Genomic DNA, 21,910 nt, shown 5'->3' with positions numbered 1-21,910 from the left:
ATAATTTTTTACAGATATTTCCTGTAGTTGTCTGAAGTCAAGCAGGAAAGAAAAAAAATAGCCATTAATTGACAAATGCTTTATCAACAACAAAAACAGAATATCTGCCTGACTTGACAACCTGTGTGTCGTACTACCAAAATCTCATAATTTTGGCCAGTGGCACACAATTAGCGAATTTTAATTCTTCTTAAGTAGAACTGTCCATAGATGCTTTTTTTAAACAACATTTATACAACAGAATAAATTTACAATAAGTGATGCTTTCATTTAAGAAAATAGGACCTTTCTTGTATGTCTCCAGCAGTTTCATCTGGCTTATTTTTTATTTCAAATTAAAGAAAAAACACTGCATAGTTCTTTTGTTTGTTTGTTTGTCTTTTTTGTTATTTTTTATTATGCTTCAGAAAAAAAAATTATTGCAGTACAACTATCTCTGCTTATAATTCAGTAAGGAGCAAACAAAATAGGTGTGTGGGTGGTCCGTATTGGCCCAGGAGCTGGCCGCAGGAGTGCTGAAGGAAGTGCTGAAGTCTGAAATAAAGTAGCTGCTGGCGTAGGACGGAGATTGAAGGGTGAATTCACAGCAACTGCGGCAGCTGCTGCTGCCGCTGCCAAATGATTTGGTAATATCCGTGTGGTTAATGGCTTTAGACGTTGTTTAGAAAAGGCTAGTTTTATCTGTGGAAAGAAAATGGACATGAAGTTTATTAAATAGTTTAATTTTATGCATAGATGATTTTATAAAGTATTATCAATACTAATAATCTGTTATTTGGATTAATAGATTGATGCAACTATTAAATGGTCTCATTCAGTTAAGGCCCTGTCACACACAGAGATAAATCTGCGGCAGATCTGTAGTTGCAGTGAAATTGTAGACAATCAGTGCCAGGTTTGTGGCTGTGTACAAATGGAACAATATGTCCATGATTTCACTGCAACCACAGATCTGCGAAAGATTTATCTCTGTGTGTGATGGGGCCTTTAGTCTTTCAGATTGAGCATAATAAAATATATTTTTAATATATTTTTAAAGTTAAATTGTTGATTATTTATTCATTTAAAACTAAATATACTCTAAAATTCCACACAATTATCAAGAAAAAGCATTTATGCATACAATTTGACAACTAAGAATCAAAATGTTTAGTTGAAGTAGAAATATGGATAAATGTAAAATGTCATATATATATATATATATATATATATATATATATATATATATATATATATATATATATATATATATATATATATATATTTCACTGTTACCAGAGAGGTAACTGTTCCTATTTTTTTTTTCTTTAAAACAGCTTCTTTTATCAAATAACTTCAGCCCATGATTGCAGGGTTAGGCTGACTTCTTCGATATCTCATAATCCAATTACATACCACAATATATGGGCATGAAAGTGACTTTCAGACCTGAACTGACCTCATTTATACCTAATTGCCAAACTAAAGGCCCCTTGTGCTCTGTAATGGAAAAAACCAAGTTTAATTTTAGACAAATCAGCTACATTAGTTATGAAATATATCAACTAAATTAACAACTTTGAGATATGTATATAAACATATGTATACATATCTACATATACAAATATATGCATGTACACAGGTGCATACATATACATGTATAAAAATAAGTGTGTATATACAGTAAGCAAGTAACATTTTTATATATATAGATATACATATATATACAGTACAGACCAAAAGTGTGGACACACCATCTCATTCAAAGAGTTTTCTTTATTTTCATGACAAAAATTGTAGATTCACATTGAAGACATCAAAACTATGAATGAAAAAATGTGGAATGAAATACTTAAAAAAGTGTGAAACAACTGAAAATATGTCTATTTATTCTAGGTTCTTCATAGTAGCTACCTTTTGCTTTGATTACTGCTTTGCATACTCTTGGCATTCTCTTGGTGAGCTTCAAGAGGTAGTCACCAGAAATGGTTTTCCAACAGTCTTGAATGAGTTCCTAGAAATGCTTAGCACTTGTTGGCCGTTTTGCCTTCCCTCTGCGTTCCAGCTCACCCCAAACCATCTCGATTGGGTTCAGGTCTGGTGACTGTGGAGGCCAGGTCATCTGCTGTAGCACCCCATCACTCTCCTTCTTAGTCAAATAGCCCTTACACAGCCTGGAAGTGTGTTTGGGGTCATTGTCCTGTTGAAAAATAAATGATGGTCCAACTAAACGCAAACCGGATGGAATAGCATGTCGCTGCAAGATGCTGTGGTAGCCATGCTGGCTTAGTAAGCCTTCAATTTTGAATAAATCCCCAACAGTGTCACCAGCAAAGCACCCCCACACCGTCACACCTCCTCCTCCATGATTCACGGTGGGATCCAGGCATGTAGAGTCCATCCGTTCACCTTTTCTGCAAAGACACGGTGGTTGGATCCAAAGATCTCAAATTTGGACTCATCAGACCAAAGCACAGATTTCCACTGGTCTAATGTCCATTCCTTGTGTTCTTTAGCCCAAACAAGTCTCTTCTGCTTGTTACCTGTCCTTAGCAGTGGTTTCCTAACAGCTATTTTGCCATGAAGGCCTGGTGCACAAAGTCTCCTCTTAATAGTTGTTCTAGAGATGAGAAGGAGTGTCCAAACTTTTGGTCTGTACTATATATATATATATATATATATATATATATATATATATATAAAAGTAGCATTTATGAAACTAACACAAAAATAAGATATCACAAGCAGAATGTTAGCACTCAAGATAAGTCTTAGACTTCATATTACTTCGTAATTCATCACTTTATTTGCTAGTTTATCAATAAAATATTGTAAATTTTATTGCACATTAGTTTTGCATGAAAATGTGTGACTTTGTATGACTGTACACTGCTCTGTTTAATTTTATGTTTGAATGATTGGGAAAGTGGGCATAGTCAGCTATGCAAATTGGGCTAAGAAAGATTTATAAATTAAAACTTTAAAAAGTCACAAAATAACTTGCAGTGCAGACAAACTTGCTTCAGACTTAAGTGATATATCTAAAGACGTAACAAATTAATCAATTTGGTGAAAATATTGGCGATGTAGCTTCAAGTGAACATGACTTAAAAACTCATTCATGATAAATTCTGCCATTGTATTTATTTTCATAACTATTGACAGGTTCAGTAGTAGATATCCTTAGGCTCCCAGCACATTGTTTTCTCAAGGGATGGATCTTGTGGCTATATCCTCTCTTACATGTCACACAAAGCAAGCAGCGACTAAAATAAATCATATCTGCCACAGAGACAAAGGTACGGCTCTGGATAATATAATAATATTTATTCACTTATATAGTGCTATTAATTCCGTAGTGCTTTACATACATTGGCAACATTGTCCCCATTGGGGATCACAATCTAAATTCCCTATCAGCATGTTTTTTGGAGTGTGGGAGGAAACCGGGAAACCCTGAGAAAACCAACACAAACACACAGAGAACATACAAACTCCTTGGAGATTGTCACGCTCCCCGGGTCCCCTGCGCTGCTCCCCGTCTCACCTGTCATGCTCCCCGGCTCCCCTGCCTCGCTCCCCTGTTCCTCAGTCCGGTCTCCACCGCTCCCCGCGCTCCAGCATCCATTGCCGGCACTTCCCATGCGTCCTGGTCCCCGCTCCCGGCGCCCGTCGGCGTCTCAGCTCCAGCCCGGCTCTGCTGCTTCCTCCTCTCAGCTTCCTGCTCTGGCTTCTGGCACCCGGGCCGCGTGCATGCGCATTAGGGCGTGCGCGCGGTCATTGACCCTTTCTTAAAGGGCCAGCGTCCATTGACAGGAAATGAAGCACACAGGTACAGGGTATAAAGGGGTTTAATGTCCAAGTGGGCGGGGCCTGATCTTCGTGTTTCCCAAGCTAGGAGTCAGGTCTCCTTGTGTCTCTCTGCCATACTTACGTATCTCTCTTCTAGAGCCGATCCTGCCCCGCCATCCGGTCCTGCCGCATCCCGCACCCCGAACGCTGCTTATCTGCCATCCTGACAGTCCGTACCATCTTGGATCCCTGTGGTGACCCGTCATCTCGCTCCAACGGTTCCGGACTCCGCCTGACATCATCTCGGCTTCCGAACCTGAGCTCCGTCACCCGGACTACCATCAGTGACTCCGTGGTCCCAGGGACTTCTCCATTATACTCTTGTGCACGGACTGCCCTGCTACCTGTAGTGCTCCAGCTACCGGACCCCTTACCATCATCAAGGAGTTTGGCCCAGTGGATCCACCTCCTGGGTCTGCCCGTCCACCTGGCCCTAACAGAGATGTTGTCCTTGGTGGAATTTGAACTCAGGACCCCAGCGCTGCAAGACTGCAGTGCTAACCATTGAGCCAGCGTGCCATGGATACATTTTATTGCAAAGTGAAGGGGGCTATGGAACAGTGGGTTGCATAAATGAAGTAGAAGACAAACACAAAAGGGAGATGGAAAATATAGATAATGTGGCACAAAATGATTATATAATACTGGTTAGTGGAGTGATTTTGCTATGTACATCAGAAAGGACTCTCATTTTAAAGAGAGCCTTTGAGCACAAAATGACTGTACAAACCAAGCATTCGACAAATCCTTAGCAGTACAGTGCACCTTTTAATTTACCTATCTTGCATCTAATCTCTCTTGATTGACAGCTTTGACATTACAGGAGCCAGAGGATAATAAATATAGATAGAAAAGAAGTAACTGGAAAGTTACATTAAACTGCTCAGCTGAGCCGAAAGTAAACCAAGCATCTGTGCTTGGTTTCAACAGTCATTTTATGTTGTCAGATTCATTTTAATATTTTTCTGTGGAGTCATCATGAAAAGTTAAAAACTCAAAATCTAGACTGCAAAATGAAAAACTAACACATCTTTAAAAGGCTCATATGGCCTATAACTAATCCAAAACCAAAAGAATGGTGGAAAGCTAAAGAGTACTGCAAACATTAATTCTGAACTCATTAATTACAAATTTCATTGCAGTACATTGCATTGCTAGTAGTTTACTCTGATTGCAAACTTGCTTAGGTGCTGTTAAAGAATATTAGACTTTTATTGACAGATCTAGCTCTTTACTTCTAGCACACAGGAGGGAAAAGACTTTGATAAATTCTTTATGTTCCCTAAGATTAATGAACAATTTAGAAAATGAACAAGGAGGAATACTATGGAGAAAAGAATAAACATAAAAAGAAAAATGTGCAAATTTAAGAAAATTAACTGATCTCCCTGATTCTAGACAAAACGGCTCATAAAATAATAACTATGTATTGATTTTTATATCAATAGTTAATGTATATGTATAATAAAATATGTTAAATAAGGTTTAGATAAGTGTATTTCTTTTAATTCTTTTTCAGCAGGCATGCTGTATTTAGATAAGAGAAAATAGTTTTACAGAGAGCTTATCTCAATTTTACAGTGAAACACCCTGGAGGACAAAAATCCGCTCTTATATGCAGCTTGTTTTAATAGCTGTAGTTGCTTTCATGGAATGATTGAGAAGACTGAAAAGATGTTCTTTTAAGATAATAATTTCTATCAAAAGAGTTGGTAATTTCAAGCAAAAACAAGCTTACAAACAATTACCAAAACTCAAGTGCAGTTTATCAAAGACATTGTAATGGAAATGTAATGCAATACACATACATGGCTCGATATATTGTAATTTAGGAGATGTACTCTTCAAAGGCATGTAAAAAAAGGATCTTATTTTCTCATTGGTTTTAAAATCTGCTGTACATGTTTTGAAGGTTTTGAAAAGATTGATGATTATTTTTCAATAAAATGTTATTGGGTACTTCTTTTTTCTAGGGAGCTGTATGTAAATTGTTCTGATGGAAAACTGGTGGAGTGGCCTATTGCAGCTTGATATGGTCTTTCATATCCAACCTCTAAAAATTATGGACAAGAATCTAATTAGTAGCTTTACGCTGCTACTCTATTTTACTTTATTGTCTTTAGTTGTAATTGCATTACCTGTTGAGTGTGAGCAAAATACACTCGTTTTATGCCTCTTGAACGCCAAATTAATAAGATTTGTTTTACGAGCGCTTGGGAAACCAATACAGCAAACACTTAAGCCCCCGTCACATACAGTGAGATCGCTAGCGAGATCGCTGAAACGTCACAGGTTTTGTGACGTACCAGCGACCTCGCTAGCAATCTCGCTGTGTGTGAAAAGCAGCAGCGAGCGGGCCCCTGCTGCGAGATCACTGATCGTGACAAAACGATTAGGACCATTTCTTGCTCATTGGTCTCCCGCTGTGCAGCACGCATCGGCGTGTTTGACGGCAGGAAACCAACGAGTGCCTAGCATTGGACTGGCTACTAGAGGAATCTCCAGTAAAGCCAGGCCTGGATTCAGTTACCTGCTTTGCACTCTGGAGCTCTCACCTGAACTCCAGAGTGCAGCCTAGATGCACCGTGAGCGCCGAGTGATTGATTATCCGATGATTGCGGTTCAGTTCATGACAGCTGAAGACATGCCGGACTTATCTCCAATGCTCTCACCTGAACTCCGAATTGCAGCCCAGCCTGTCAACAGCTGTTATGAAGTGAACCACAATCGCCGGGGAATCAATCACTCGGCGCTCACGGTGCAGTCCTGAAAACTCTGAGATCAGACCAGGCTGCAGCTGAGAGCTCCGGAGTGCAAAACAGGTAACTGAATCCAGGCCTGGCATTACAGGAGATTCCTCCAGTAGCCAGCAGGGAGCCGTCGTTACATGGGTCACTGGTGGCTGGTGGCTGATCTCTGATCGCTGTAGAGATCTGCCTGATTGAAAGCTCACCAGCGATCATGTAGCGACGTTCCAGCGATCTCTGCCAGGTCGGATCGCTGGTCAGATCGCTGGTGCGTCGTTACGAGTAACAGGACCCTTAGTATGGTGCACTCAAAGAATTTTTCTATATTAGTACATGTTACCGGCTTTTATATCGTTACAGACAAAGACCATGTCCTCTGAACTATAAACCAATAAGAGCAGGAGGAGTATGAACAGAAATGTGAAATATCCCCACCCATCATTAGCTATAAGACAAGATGGACACAATGAGAACAGAATGGATTCTACTCTTTCACATGAGTATACAATATATTTATTAACCAATTTTTTTTTATGTATTGCAGCTTGGACGTTATCTCACCAATCCAAGTAGAAATGAAGATAGAGAGTATCTTTTTCCAGACATGTTCTGTTTTACAATTATGCAATGATGCATGCATAGGTGAGTAAAGGATTAATCAAATGCACATTTTAACTCACTTATATAAAAAATTATAATAAAATTAGTGTCTTCAAACAATTTTGCAAAAAAAGGATAAAAAAATATTAATTATGCATCAAATTTGGACAGACTTCCTCTATATTTTTCATTAAGGGATTGTTCATTTCAACAATTCCTTATTGATTGCCCCATTGTACTACATATGTAAAAAGCTAATCTATACTTACCCCCCTGACTGACAATTGCTCCTCTGTTCTCACCCGTGTGCCCTTTATCCTCCATAAAGTCCCCCAGCATACATGTATGGCTCAGTGTTGTACTTTCCATTCGGCATTTAACTAAAATGCCATATGGAAATTAATGGTGGAACTGATTGTTTTCAATAGGATAATTCTCACTATTTTGGCATATCAGTTATTTCACCATACAGGTGCTGCTCTGAGGGCCAATTTACAACATTCAGTATATCATTATGATCCGGCACTGGACTAGTATGTGGTCCTTAATGGGGGATTCATGTTTTCACCTTTGTATGCTCTTCTAGCAATTTTTAATATTAACATTAATTTTCTTCTAGTTGTAATATTCTACTGTAAGATTACCACGTTAGAATATTTTGATGATTGGATCATTAAGATTAGGATAATAGTTTAAATAAGTCTGAGCTACAGATACTGTTATATGAGTGACCTGCGGGGACAATTAATAATACATTTTAAAAGTAAACATACTTTAGTAAAAAAGATTTTAGAAACACTGGCAGATATAGCAAATCATGGATGATAACATTAATATGGAATTCTATCTAAATTGAAAGGCTGAGTATATAAAAAAAAATATTATTTTCATGTTTATGCTATATGTAGCTTAGGTTTAAACTTACCCCAAGTGGAGAGGCTGTTTTCTGTACTTTATTATATGGACTATATTTAGGTTTAGGTGGCTTTCCAGCAGCTCTGTCTTTGTGCCTTCGACTACTTATGTGCTGCAACAAAAAGAAAGATGAAATAAAGGATCTAAAATAGAAATTAATCAGCAAAAATTCTTATTTGATAAATTTGTGTCATAGTTATTATTATGTAGCTTTATTTCAAATTTATTTTAGGACACATTTTTGTGATTTGATGTTGTGATTTATACTCACTTTATTTATTGATATATTTTTTCCATTCTATTTGTATTCAAATTTTTGTTACAATATAAAGAAAAATACATTAAACGTAAAAGTAGATTGCAGAGTAGAAACAAGAATAGTTTCTGAGGTACACAAAGGTACATGAAAATGCAACAAGTTCATGGACAATACTCTATATACTTAATTCATTGATTAAAATGTATAATTGGAAAACTGTACTTGCTTGTTAAAGCAAATAATTCATAGCACTTCTTTACTTTTCTTCAGAGCAGTTTAACCAGTTTAAGAAATTATACCTAAGATTTGGTTGTGATGAGAAACAAGGCTGTGCATGTACAAATCAAGTTTTACACACACACAGGCACAGACACACACACAGACACACACACACACACAGACAAACACACACACACACACACACACACACACACACACACAGTGTTTTCAGTTTTGGCTTGGACCGGGAAGAAGGCGTTTTTTACCGCCAAAATACGTTGTTCATGATGCATGTGTCCTGCATTTACTTTATCTCCTCAGCTCTGTCATATTTGTAAAAAGAATTTATACAAATAAATCTACAAGTTTTATGCCACCTTTGATTTCCCGATTCTTTGCTGGATCTCTCATATTTTCTTCATACCTAGGACCTGCTCCCAGTCTGGATCCGTGCATTATAAGAGGAATCAGGAACATTTATTACATCTTGAGCTTGGACGAGTGAGCTGGTCCACACATATTTGTCACTATATAAGCACACATATATCACCAGTCATAGTTTTTACTTTGGCTCCTCCAGAAAATGAATTGGCCACCCCTGCTCTAGAGGATGCAAAAACATGAAATAGCTCCAACAATAGAGATCATTTTTTTTTCACAATTTGTTGACAAGCAAATGCTTATTAAATTATGTAGCCTGTTCCAGCATTTAAAAAAAGGTTTTATTTTTGGAATGACTGAAAAAAAGCCTTTGTAATTATCTGAGAAAATGAAATATGATGCGGATTTAAAAAAAAAAGTCAATTTTTTACATTCAAGTTGAAAAGTTTTTTTTTTTCAAAAAGCACACCTGTTTCTGCTCCTAAATAAATGAGCAATTTTTTAATAGCTTGTTAAAAAGCTGTCATTTTATAAGCAAAAATACTCTTGATACTTTCTAAATGGACCATTTTTGCACCACACTATGTGAAAAAGTCAAAGCTTTTGCTATGTCTTTGTATAAATAACAGCAAAGCAAGCATTTGCTCCCAAAAAGGGATAATTTTTGGACCGTTTTTACAATTTAAATTGTCTAAAACTTTAGTGTGTGGTTACCATACGCTGTTGGTTACTACAAGTTACCATGTGCTATTTACTAGTTAGACAGAATGAATCACTTGCCCATTGCTAAGGTAGTTTTTGAGTTAAAAATCAATATAATCCTACTAGACTTCAGGATATTATACACAAATTTCTTAGGCAACTAGAGTCTTTACTGTAGTGAGATTTGGGTCAAATTTATTTGCCGCAAATAAAACTTTTGGGAAATTTCTCAAAACTGTTGAATTTGAATTTCAAAAGATCTGTACGTCTTTCATACAAACATTTAATGTATCATAGTCATTTATAATACACTGATAAATACAAACGTAAAATAGTTTTATTTTTTCTAGCATAATATTGATTTTGAAAATTTAATTTACAGACTGAATTTTTGCTGAGACATATAGTGTTTTATGCATGTAAACATATCTATAGGAAAATATTATGGGAGGGGATCTCCTTCATGTGTAAGATATCATCAGTGCCAAAAGGCATAATGTAACTTGAATATCACAGTAGACTACAGTGAGAAAAATAGGATTTAAGTCCAGCAGTTTCATATTAGGATTGTTGGTGTTCTTCCCCACAGCTGAGTTCAATGTGCATATATTAAACTAACAGTATCATACATAGAATAAATTATATCAAATTATAAGTATTGGAAAACAAAAGTAGCATTGGAGTTTCAGGAAGAAACCTGCAAAAATATCATGTACACTGTTCTTTATGAAAATGTATATTCTACAGTCAGAAAAAAGGAAACAGAACAGAATTTGCCATAATTACCTAATGCATATCTAATATATAAAGCTGAATGTATGTATGTGTGTGTAGGTATGTATGTATGTGTGTATGTGTGTATGTCCGGGATTGGCATCTGCACCGTCGCAGCTACAGCAACAAAATTTTGCACACTCACACGTCTGGACCCCGAGGCTATGTTTTGAGGGGAATTTTAACCCCAAGCTTTACAGTTATTCGCCAAAAAACCTGCCTCCATTAAAGCGAATGGAGATGGGAGCCACAGTGTAACCAGAACTTCAGAAGAATGTGCAGCCACACCTTTATATGGAATGTTGGCATGTCACAATGCAGCCAGGGAAAGAGACAGACAGGGAAAGAGACAGACATAGACAGGGAAAGAGGCAGACACAGACAGGGTAAGAAACAGACATAGACAGGGTAAGAGACAGACACAAAGAGACAGACACAGACAAAGAGACAGATTGACAGGGAAAGAGACAGACAGGGAAAGAGAGGGAAAGAGAGAGACAGGTTAAGAGACAGACACAGACAGGTAAAGAGACAGACACAGAAAAAGAGACAGAGACAGACAGGTAAAGCGAGGGAAAGAGACAGGGAAAAAGAGGGAAAGAGACAGACAGGGAAAGAGAGGGAAAGAGACACAGGGAAAGAGAGGGAAAGAGACAGACAGGGAAAGAGAGGGAAAGAGACACAGGGAAAAAGAGGGAAAGAGAAAGACAGGGAAAGAGACAGACAGGGAAAGTGACAGAGATAGATAGACAGACAGGGAAAGAGATAGACAGACAGGGAAAGAGATTGAGACAAATGGAGAAATAGACAGAGACAGTCAGAGACAGACAGGGAAAGAGACAGACAGACAAAGAGATAGTAAGAGAGACAGAGAGATATATACAGAGGGGGACACAGATATAATTACATTTCTATCTATTTGTTTTGTGGTATTTGTGTGCAGAATACATTTTTGTTAATACATTCTATTTTGTTAACAGCAGTTATTAACCTGGGCGAAGCCGGGTAGTACAGCTGGACATTAATAAAACATTTTCTATCTATAAGTCTATAAATATTTGTATGGAAATTTCTATTCTGGTTATACAAAGAAAGTGTCAGTACACATGGGCTCAGGATTAGGGATGATCGAATACCTCAAATATTTGGCTTCACGAATATTTGCCGAATAGGTCGCCACTATTCGACTATTCGTGAATATTCGATGCGCATTGTAAGTCTATGGGAATCCCAAATAACAACTATTCGGAACTATTCGGGCTTCCCACAGACTTACATTGCACATCGAATATTCACATAGCAGTGACCTATTTGACGGATATTCGCAAAGCCGAATATTTGAAATATGTGATCATCCCTACTCATGATATTTCTCCTTTGCAATGTTACGTGCCAGTATCGACAGAGAGAAGTACATAATGAGAGCAAAAAGATGTCAAGGAGGTAACATGACATGGCAATGCAAATAACACAGCTGCTGTCCGTGGGCCACTCTGGGGCTAGAAATGCAAATAATACCATGGCTGATATCTTGAGATGAAGATCTTCATAAGAATTTTGTGAGAGTAATACTGAATATAGCACTATTGATCTAAAAGGTAAAGTTTCTCCTTGTGGAGAGCCAAGTTAGGACAGGGAGACTTTTAACACATTATAAATTATACACATAGCCGTAACCAACAAAAGGTGAAACTAGAACCCCTTGTCTCTTCTTCTCTGAAAAGGCTATATGTATAGTTCATTTCACAAGAGAGCATTGCATTAGCTATAAGACTCTGAATGTCAGCTTGGCATTTTCCCAAGGAGAAACCCTCTGTTAAAGACCTATGATCGAAGCTTTAAGTCTGATTTCTATTTTTCTGTAAATAAGCTATTTACATATGTGATAAACTGTAACAACCATTACGCATAAGTTTTTTATAGGACATGTTAGCGTCAAACTTAGATTTTTGGAAAAAAAGAAGCTCCTTTTTTGTCTTCAAAAAGAGGTTTTTTACAAGATGACATGTGTATATTATTATCACTGTTTCTTTTTAAACCTCCATTGATTCCATGGTGCTGTTCATGTGACAAAGGTTTACAAACAAACGATTTACATAAATTACAATGGACAAACTAATAGTGACAGACTAGTACAGAAGGAAAAAGCACTGTGCCCTCACTCTTCTATAATCTCCTGGGTAAAATGAAAGGTGATAATAGGCCAGGGGGTTGCAGAGCCTCCGGTGGTAGTGAGATTGCATCAGAATTATACCTAGCTGTAAGCTTTACTGAAAAAATACTTTTCTTGTTACTTCTAAAGGTTCCAAATGTGGTAAACAACCGGACATGTTGAGGCAATGTAATCCGGAGGATGGGGGATGTTTATAAAAAATATTAGAGGTGATTTGGGGAGAAGCATATGAGAGTGTACGAGTAATAAGGTCTTCTGAGGACCAAAAATTGTGTGGGAACATATAAGAGGATTAGTGTGGAGATATATGGTGGAGACATATTATGGGCATTATAGTAAGTCATTTTTAGTAATTTAGACTAGGTTAGTTGGGTAAATTGATGCTAATAAAGGAATTGGCAAAGGATGGAGATGGAGGTGTAGAAGGAGGCGAGCAGATTTAATTGGGCAGTGGAGTTAAGGACCAACTGGAGCGTTTCAAGAGTATTAGTCGGGAGACCACAGAGGAGGATATTACAGAAGATGATAATTGCATGTGCTAGAAGTTGAGAAATTTGTGGTTGAGGAAAGGGTGAATTCTGGAAATATTTTTACATTGGTGGTGATAGGAGATGGAGGACATGGTAAAGGCATGAATGTGTAATTTGAAGGATAGGGGAGGGTCAAAGTTCACTTAGGGTACTGTCACACTTTAGCGACGCTCCAGCGATCCCACCAGCGATCTGACCTGGTCAGGATCGCTGATGCGTCGCTACATGGTCGCTGGTGAGCTGTCAATCATGCAGATCTCACCAGCAACCAGTGACCAGCCCCCAGCCAGCAGAGACGCATGGAAGCGATGCTGCGCTTAGCAACTAAGGTAAATATCGGGTAACCTAACGCTTGGTTACCCGATATTTACCTTGGTTACCAGCGCACACCGCTTAGCACTGGCTCCCTGCACTCCTAGCCAGAGTACACATAGGGTTAATAAGAAAACCACTTTGCTTATTTACCCGATGTGTACTCCGGCTACATGTGCAGGGAGCAGTGAGCCGGCACTGACAGCGTGAGAGCAGCGGAAACTAGTAACCAAGGTAAATATCGGGTAAGCAAGCAAAGGGTTTCGCTTGGTTAACCGATATTTACCTTGGTTACAGCTCACCGCAGGCTGCCAGATGCCGGCTTCCTGCACATTCAGATCATTGCTTTCTCGCTGTCAAACACAGCGATGTGTGCTTCACAGCGGGAGAGCAACGTCCAAAAAATGAGCCAGCACTGTGTGTAACGAGCAGCGATCTTACAGCAGGGGCCAGATCACTGCTCAGTGTCACACACAGCGAGATCGCTAATGAGTAGAGTTGAGCGCCGTTCGAGGTTCGAGGTTCTCCAGTTTGCGGCTCGAGTGATTTTGGGGCTGTTCTAGATAGAACTAGAACTCGAACTATTTGCTAAAGCTCGATAGTTCTAGATACGTTCGAGAACGGTTCTAGCAGCAAAAAGACCAGCTAATTCCTAGCTGGCTTTCCGCTGTAATAGTGTAAGTCACTCTGTGACTCACACTATTATGAAATTTCAGTGTATAGTGTGCGGGAACAGCGCATTCAGATCACTGCTGTATGGATAATGGCGATCGCCATTTTTTTTTTTATTCCTTCTCTTCCTTCCCTAAGCGCGCACGTGTAGTGGGGCGGGCCAGCATGTCAGCCAATCCCAGACACACACACAGCTAAGTGTACTTTTAGCCAGAGAAGCAACGGCATGTGTGATAGGATGTCCAGGTCACATGTCCCTGCATTATAAGACATTTTCCTCCAGCATGCCATTATCTGCCTTCTGCGTCCTTGGTGTCAGACATCACTGGCGCAGCTCCTATCGCCGATACTGCTGTATACGCTCCATACACAGCGCTGGACAGCTTAGGGATTGCACTTTCTATCAGTTTTAAGGGCTCATACCGGCAGGGTCAGAGCCATAGGTGACAGAGTTTAAAACAGAGTTTAACAGCTACACAAGACGACAGAGTCTGTGTAGCTAAGGTCAGGGATTTCCTCGCTGCATTTCCCCATTAGGAGGGATAGAAAGGCAGCCTTCCTTTCCCCTACCCAGAGACCCACAACCCTGCCACTGTACCCTCCTGCCCTTTGCACACTCAAACTCATTGTTACTAAGCCATTATACTAGCAAACACTGAGTGAACTTAGTGGCATTCTAACAGTGGCTGTTGGACTTCTGTATTGTCCCACTAGTGCAAAGATATTTGCAGCACGTCTGCCTGCATTGCACACTCAAACTGATAGTTACTAAGCCATTATACTAGCAAACACTGAGTGAACTTAGTGGCATCCTAAACGTGGCTCTTGGACTTCTGTATTGTCCCACTAGTGCAAAGATATTTGCAGCACGTCTGCCTGCATTGCACACTCAAACTGATAGTTACTAAGCCATTATACTAGCAAACACTGAGTGAACTTAGTGGCATCCTAAAAGTGGCTCTTGGACGTCTGTATTGTCCCACTAGTGCAAAGATATTTGCAGCACGTCTGCCTGCATTGCACACTCAAACTGATAGTTACTAAGCCATTATACTAGCAAACACTGAGTGAACTTAGTGGCATCCTAAAAGTGGCTGTTGGACTTCTGTATTGTCCCACTAGTGCAAAGATATTTGCAGCACGTCTGCCTGCATTGCACACTCAAACTCATTGTTACTAAGCCATTATACTAGCAAACACTGAGTGAACTTAGTGGCATCCTAAAAGTGGCTGTTGGACTTCTGTATTGTCCCACTAGTGCAAAGATATTTGCAGCACGTCTGCCTGCATTGCACACTCAAACTGATACTTACTAATAGAGTTGAGCGCGGTTCGCGGTTCTCCAGTTCGAGGTTCGAGTGATTTTGGGGGCTGTTCTAGATCGAACTGAAGCTCGATAGTTCTAGATACGTTCGAGAACGGTTCTAGCAGCAAAAAGCAGGGCTTTTTACAGCTACAGTGTGCAGGAGCCATCGCTGGCAGCCTGCCAGAAGCTGGTAACCAAGATAAACATCGGGTATCCAAGGAAGGCGATTTGGTTAGTAACCCGATGTTTATCCTAGTTACGTGCAGGAAGCCCACACTTCCCCGCTCAGCTCGCTCCGCCCCCTTCTGCCCGCGGCATGTACACACGTACACACACACACACACACACACACACACACACACTGCACACATGGTCACGCTCGGCTTACCTGCGGTGATGAAGTCCCGCCATCCCGACCTCAGCGCTGTCACTGTCCTCCATGGCCGCCACTTGTCACATCACCTTCTCTCGCTTCCGACCCGAGACTGACTAGCGGTGACGTCACGGGCCTCTTGCGATACTTGGCTGTGAAGGCGGCGGTCATTGAACTCAGTGACAGGTGCTGTTAGTGTGCTGGAGATCAGCGCAGGTAATGTACCTCACTGACAGCAGCACTTGTCATGCCCTGCAGTGACCTGGGCTGACCCATTGATGTTAGCTCAGGTCACTGCATTGCTCTCCAAGCCAATGGGGAACATCCTGCTCTTCATTGACTGGGACAGTGTGGATCGTCATGGCAACCCCTTGGATTACACCAGACCTGGATTTGTTTTTCTTTCTAATAAATTGGTTAAAGAGGGAATGTTTTGGGGAGTGTTTTTTCAAATAAAAATGTGTTTGTCGTCTATTTTTTTTTATTACTGACTGGGTTGGTGATGTCGGGTATCTGATAGACGCCTGACCTCACCAACCCCAGGGCTTGATGCCAGGTGACATTACACATCTGGTATTAACCCCATATGTTACCCCGTTTGCCACCGCACCAGGGCGCGGGATGAGCTGGGGCGAAGCACCAGGATTGGCGCATCTAATGGATGCGCCACTTCTGGGGCGGCTGCGGCCTGCTATTTTTAGGCTGGGGAGAGTCCAATAACCATGGACCTCCCTAGTCTGAGAATATCAGACCCCAGCTGTCCGCTTTACCTTGGCTGGTGAGCCAATTTTGGGGGGACCCCTACGTGTTTTTTTTTTAAAATTATTTATTTAATTTAAAATAACAGCGTGGGGTGCCCTCAGTTTTGGATTACCAGCCAAGGTGAGGTTGCCAGCTGTGGTCTGCAGGCTGCAGCAGTTTGCTTTACCCTAGCTGGCTACAAAACTAGGGGGAACCCTACGTCATTTTTTTTTTTCATTTTTTTGTCTAAATACAAAGCTAAGCACCTTTTAGTGCCACATGAAAGGCACCAAAGGGTGCAAAATTACAAAATGCAGGAGAGTGGGACATTATGTGTCTTTCTGCCATTATAATGACAGAAAAGACTGATATGAAGTGCACAAGCACAAGAAAATCACCAGAGCGCTCTACGCTGTGAAAAGCAGTAGAAAATGGCACTGGAGGGAACATGTGACCGCCTCATGTAGGATGAAGCTATGGATCCTGGGTAAATTTATACATTTACCCTCCTTCAGTTTTTTTGCAGTACACAAAAAAAACGGAAGGCACACGGATAACAAACAGATGACATACGGACCGTCTACGGAACGGAAACGGATGCCACACGGATGCACCCGTGAAAAAAATGGACTGTTTTTTGCAGACCGCAAAAATGGATCGGTCGTGTTAATGTAGCCTTATTCTGATCTGCCGTTTATAAACAGCAGGCAGAAATAAGTGAATAGCGCCCCACAGCGTCAGAAAATCTCCGGGGTTTCAGGGCTAGCTGAGACCCTGGAGATCATGATTCAGGACGGTTTTTCCGGTCCCCGCTCACGTGATCACAGGTATACACCGTACACCGATGATCACGTTACAGTAAATGACAGCGCCGGTAAAAAATTATTTATCTCCCATCTGGCATGAACAAACACTTCTTCTCCACTTCTTCTCTACTTCTTCTCCACTTCTCCACTTCTCCACTTTTTCTCCACTTTTTCTCCATTTTTTCTCCACTTTTTCTCCACTTTTTCTCCACTTTTTCTCCACCTTTTCTCCACTTTTTCTCCACTTTTTCTCCACTTCTTCTCCACTTCTTCTCCACTTCTTCTCCACTTTTTCTCCACCTTTTCTCCACTTTTTCTCCATTTTTTTCTCCACTTTTTCTACATTTTTTCTCCACTTTTTCTCCACTTTTTCTCCATTTTTTCTCCACTTTTTCTCCACTTTTTCTCCATTTTTTCTCCACTTTTTCTCCACTTTTTCTCCACTTTTTCTCCACTTTTTCTCCACTTTTTCTCTATTTCTTTTCCACTTTTTCTCCACTTTTTCTCCATTTTTTTCTCCATTTTTTCTCCACTTTTTCTCCACTTTTTTTCCACTTTTTCTCCATTTTTTTCTCCACTTTTTCTCCACTTTTTCTCCACTTTTTCTCCACTTTTTCTCCACTTCTCCACTTTTTCTCCACCTTTTCTCCACTTTTTCTCCATTTTTTCTCCACTTTTTCTCCATTTTTTCTCCACTTTTTCTCCACTTTTTCTCCATTTTTTCTCCACTTTTTCTCCACTTTTTCTCCACTTTTTCTCAATTTTTTCTCCACTTTTTCTCCACTTTTTCTCCATTTTATCTCCACTTTTTCTCCACTTTTTCTCCACTTTTTCTCCATTTTTTCTCCACTTTTTCTCCACTTTTTCTCCACTTTTTCTCCATTTTTTCTCCACTTTTTCTCCACTTTTTCTCCATTTTTTCTCCATTTTTTCTCCATTTTTTCTCTACTTTTTCTCCACTTCTTCTCCACTTTTTCTCCACTTTTTCTCTGTTCTTTTTCTATGGTCGGTCTACCCATTAGCTCTGCCATGCATAGTGTAGCTCTACACCTACTGCACATGTTACTTTATGATTGACATCTCTTTCGTACCAGAGCTGTCTAAGCCTACTCTGACCCAATATTTGTCATTACTATATTGTCCTTGTACTGTATTATGACATTTGTATCATGTGTTTCATTTCTTGCTGTGTTGCAATTTTTTTGCTGCATCCCAATTGTACCTCTACGTTGTTCGAGTTTATGTTATTGTTCTCTCACTCTTATGTGATACTGATTATTGTCATTTTTCATGATTACATGCAGATAAGTCCAATCTGACGAAGGCTCAGGCCGAAACGTCATTTGTAACTTGTTTTGGACAAAAACATATATGCTTATGAAAAATTTTTTTTTCTTAATACGGACCAATAAAGAGTGATTTTGCATTACTATCCATTGTGACTTACTGACTTAGTCTGGGAGATTTAGAGTGCCAAGGTTACTCACTAATTTTATCTATTATTACCTCTGAGCATCAATATACCAGTGAGCAGAGCTTCCTCTACAGTAGTTCTCCTGATTAGGCATGCCCTTACCTCATGAGCAGGGCATTGAATGGGTGGGTGTGTTTGTGGCCCAATTTTTGGAAAAAAGGGAGAACTCTGCTTGGAGTCACCTTGCGGTGTTTTACATGATTTTAGAAGGGCGTGCCATGCCTATATCTGTGTGTCCTCCTCTTTTTCCTTGTCCAGCTCTTTTGTTTTCGCATGAGTTTATGTCCTTGTCACTTTCCCATGTGTTTGTGTTGTGTTGTGAGTTGTTTGTCACTTTTTGGACACCTTTGAGGGTGTTTTCTAGGTGTTTTTCTGTGTTTGTGATTGCCTGCCATTGTTTCCTATGCAGTTCGAGTTCGGTTCGTCGAACGTTCGACGAACCGAACTTGAACGGGACCTCCGTTCGACGAACCGAACTCGAGCCGAACCGCGGCCAGTTTGCTCATCTCTACTAATGAGGTCATTGGTGCGTCGCAAAAACTGTGACTCAGCAGCGATCTCACTAGCGATCTCGTTATGTGAGAAGTACCCCTTAGAGCAGTGTTTCTCAACTCCAGTCCTCAAGACCTACCAACAGATCATGTTTTCAGGTTTTCCTCAATCAGGTTCTCAGGATTTCCTTAATGTTGCACAGGTGATGGAATTATCCCCTGTCTATTATTGAGGAAAACCTGAAAACATGATCTGTTGGTGGGTCTTGAGGACTGGAGTTGAGAAACACTGCCTTAGAGGCATTGGACTTGTGATACAAGGGAAAGTGTGATATCATTTATTGTGATAAATAGATCCCATTGTCCACATTGAGTTTTAGAAAGCATCATGATTAAACAGTTGAATTTCCATTATTATCATGAATGATGACTAATTTTAATGTATTCATTTAATGTTTCTCTCTATATTCATACTATATGCACATATTAAAACCTATATATTTGGTATTTTAAAGTTTATAATGAACTCTTCACTTTTTTAATATTTCTGCAGTAATTTGACCTAATCCTATATCAGATTTTCACACAGTTATTAAAGTAGAATGAGAGTACCACACCAACAAATGATTAAAAAAATGTTTCACTTTCTTATTTTTTTTATTGAGACAAATATTCCAATATCACATGTCTGTGAGTGGCAACAATACAGTATATGAAGCTTTAGGATTATCAAATAATTTGAAAGTGAAATTTTCATTCAATGGGATGAAAGTCAGGTATGAGTGGGTGACCTATTTTATTTAACTCCTCTGTGCAAGGCATAATTGAACCTTAATGACTGACCAATTTTTTGTTTCTGTTTTTGCCTCTTCTTTTTGCAGCAGCTATTTATTTGCAATTTTTTTATTGATTTATTTATTTATTGATTTGGTTTTATATAGGACAAATTTATGATGCGCTTGTAAGTTTTTAGGATGAATATACATTATTATGTAATTTTCTTTGCAAAGCAAATATAGAAAAAGGGATTTTTTAGTAATTTTTAAATATAATTTTTACTGTTTATGTTTCACATGACAATTTTTATTATTTTAAATAAAAAATGGTTTACATACAAAAAAAAAATCAAATTTTTTTATCAGTTTTATACAACTTTAAGTTTTCACTAAAATTTGTCAACCAAGATAACATAAAAGATCTCTGGGAAACACTTTTTTAATATTATTTTTAATTATTTCTTACAATAAGCCCAAATTAAATGGAAAAAAACAGCTCACTGCTATGCCAGGTATCACTAGGAAAACCTATCTTGTCTTTTAAAATCCATCAGATATGGTATACTGATGGTTGTATTCACTGCATAATGGTGACTTATCATTATATATCTGGCAAAGGAGAAGACAGAAGTGATAATAAACAGCTTCTGTCCTTTTTAGGCTATGTGCGTATAGTGCGTTTTTCGCGGCGTTTTTGCGCGTTTTTCGGGTGCGTTTTTGGCCTCAAAACTGCAGGACGTTGCTTCCCCAGCAAAGTCTATAAGTTTTCATTTTTGCTGTCCGCACACATCTGTTTTTTTTACCTGCGTTTTTGAGTTAAAAAAAAAAATGAACATGTCAGTTCTTTCCTGCGTTTTTCTGCGTTTTCCCCCCATGCAATGCATTGGAAAAATGCAGCAAAACGCTGAGATCAAAAACGCAGCAAAACGCAGCCAAAAACGCACCAAATCGCGGCCAAAAACGCACAAAAACGCAGCGTCAAAAAGACGCAGTGTGCGAACCTAGCCTTATAGGGTCTCAAACTGTATCAGCCTAGGACTGGACCAGCTCCTGCTAGATTGCAGGAAAAGAAGCTTTAACTATGTGCTTTAAATTTACAATGGAGATTTATCTTTATCTAGTTGAAGAACAAAGATGTATCAAACCTTAATCATCTTAACACGTTTGTAGATGTTTATCATTGCATGAACATAGGACCTTAAAAGAATTTTTGTTGATACTTATCAAGCTCCAAAATTTAAAAAGCCATCTCTATTGAGCATGGAGATTAAACAGTCAGGCTGATTGTGTACAAATGGAGGAAATGTAAAGACTTTTATTTTGCTCCTCAAGAGTGAATGACCAAAATGATCTACAAGAGTAAAATGCATAATAGTCCACATGTTTACAAAGGAACCCAAGGTAACCTCTCAGCAAATAAAGGCCTCTTTTCCATTAATTAGGGGGATAGTGAAAACATGTCAGAATTGCAAGGAGAAAGCAACTGAACTACAAAAAGAGTATGAAAATGGTGCATATCTGCCATTTGCTACAGATCATCTGAACAAGCCAAAAACTATTGAAACAAGGATTTCTTGCATGGATTACACCAAAATTGAGCTTTTTGGTTTAAATAAAAAGCATTATGTTTGGAGAAAGACACGCCCTGCATTAGAGCATAAAAACTTTTTTTTAACATTTGTGAAACATGGTAATTGTAGTATCATCATTACACCTTACTAACATTGATGAGACAATAAATTCTGAATTGTATAAGTATATTGTAAAGGAAAATGTCAGAACATTTGTCCTTGTGCTGAATCTCAATAAACCTGCAACAAGTCAAAAG

The 21,910-nt window shown here is 39.1% G+C and overlaps 1 protein-coding gene across 4 annotated transcripts in view; it reads right to left on the bottom strand.

Annotated features, from left to right (window-relative positions):
• Positions 1 to 357: 357 nt before the first annotated feature.
• The window catches only part of ZNF385D (zinc finger protein 385D), a 461,666-nt gene continuing 440,113 nt past the window's right edge, over positions 358 to 21,910 (bottom strand). For all 4 annotated transcript variants that reach the window (XM_075315290.1, XM_075315291.1, XM_075315289.1 and 1 more), the window contains 2 exons: positions 8,104 to 8,205; positions 358 to 681 (listed from right to left, as the gene is read on the bottom strand). In XM_075315290.1, coding sequence (XP_075171405.1) covers positions 448 to 681; positions 8,104 to 8,205 — 336 coding nt within the window. In that variant the 3' untranslated portion in view covers positions 358 to 447. The remainder of the gene's footprint in view (positions 682 to 8,103; positions 8,206 to 21,910) is intronic.

Source organism: Anomaloglossus baeobatrachus, chromosome 6, assembly GCF_048569485.1.
Source record: "Anomaloglossus baeobatrachus isolate aAnoBae1 chromosome 6, aAnoBae1.hap1, whole genome shotgun sequence".
NCBI lineage: Eukaryota > Metazoa > Chordata > Amphibia > Anura > Aromobatidae > Anomaloglossus > Anomaloglossus baeobatrachus.
Note: the sequence above shows the minus strand (reverse complement) of the source record. Positions and strands in the feature narration are given on the sequence as shown.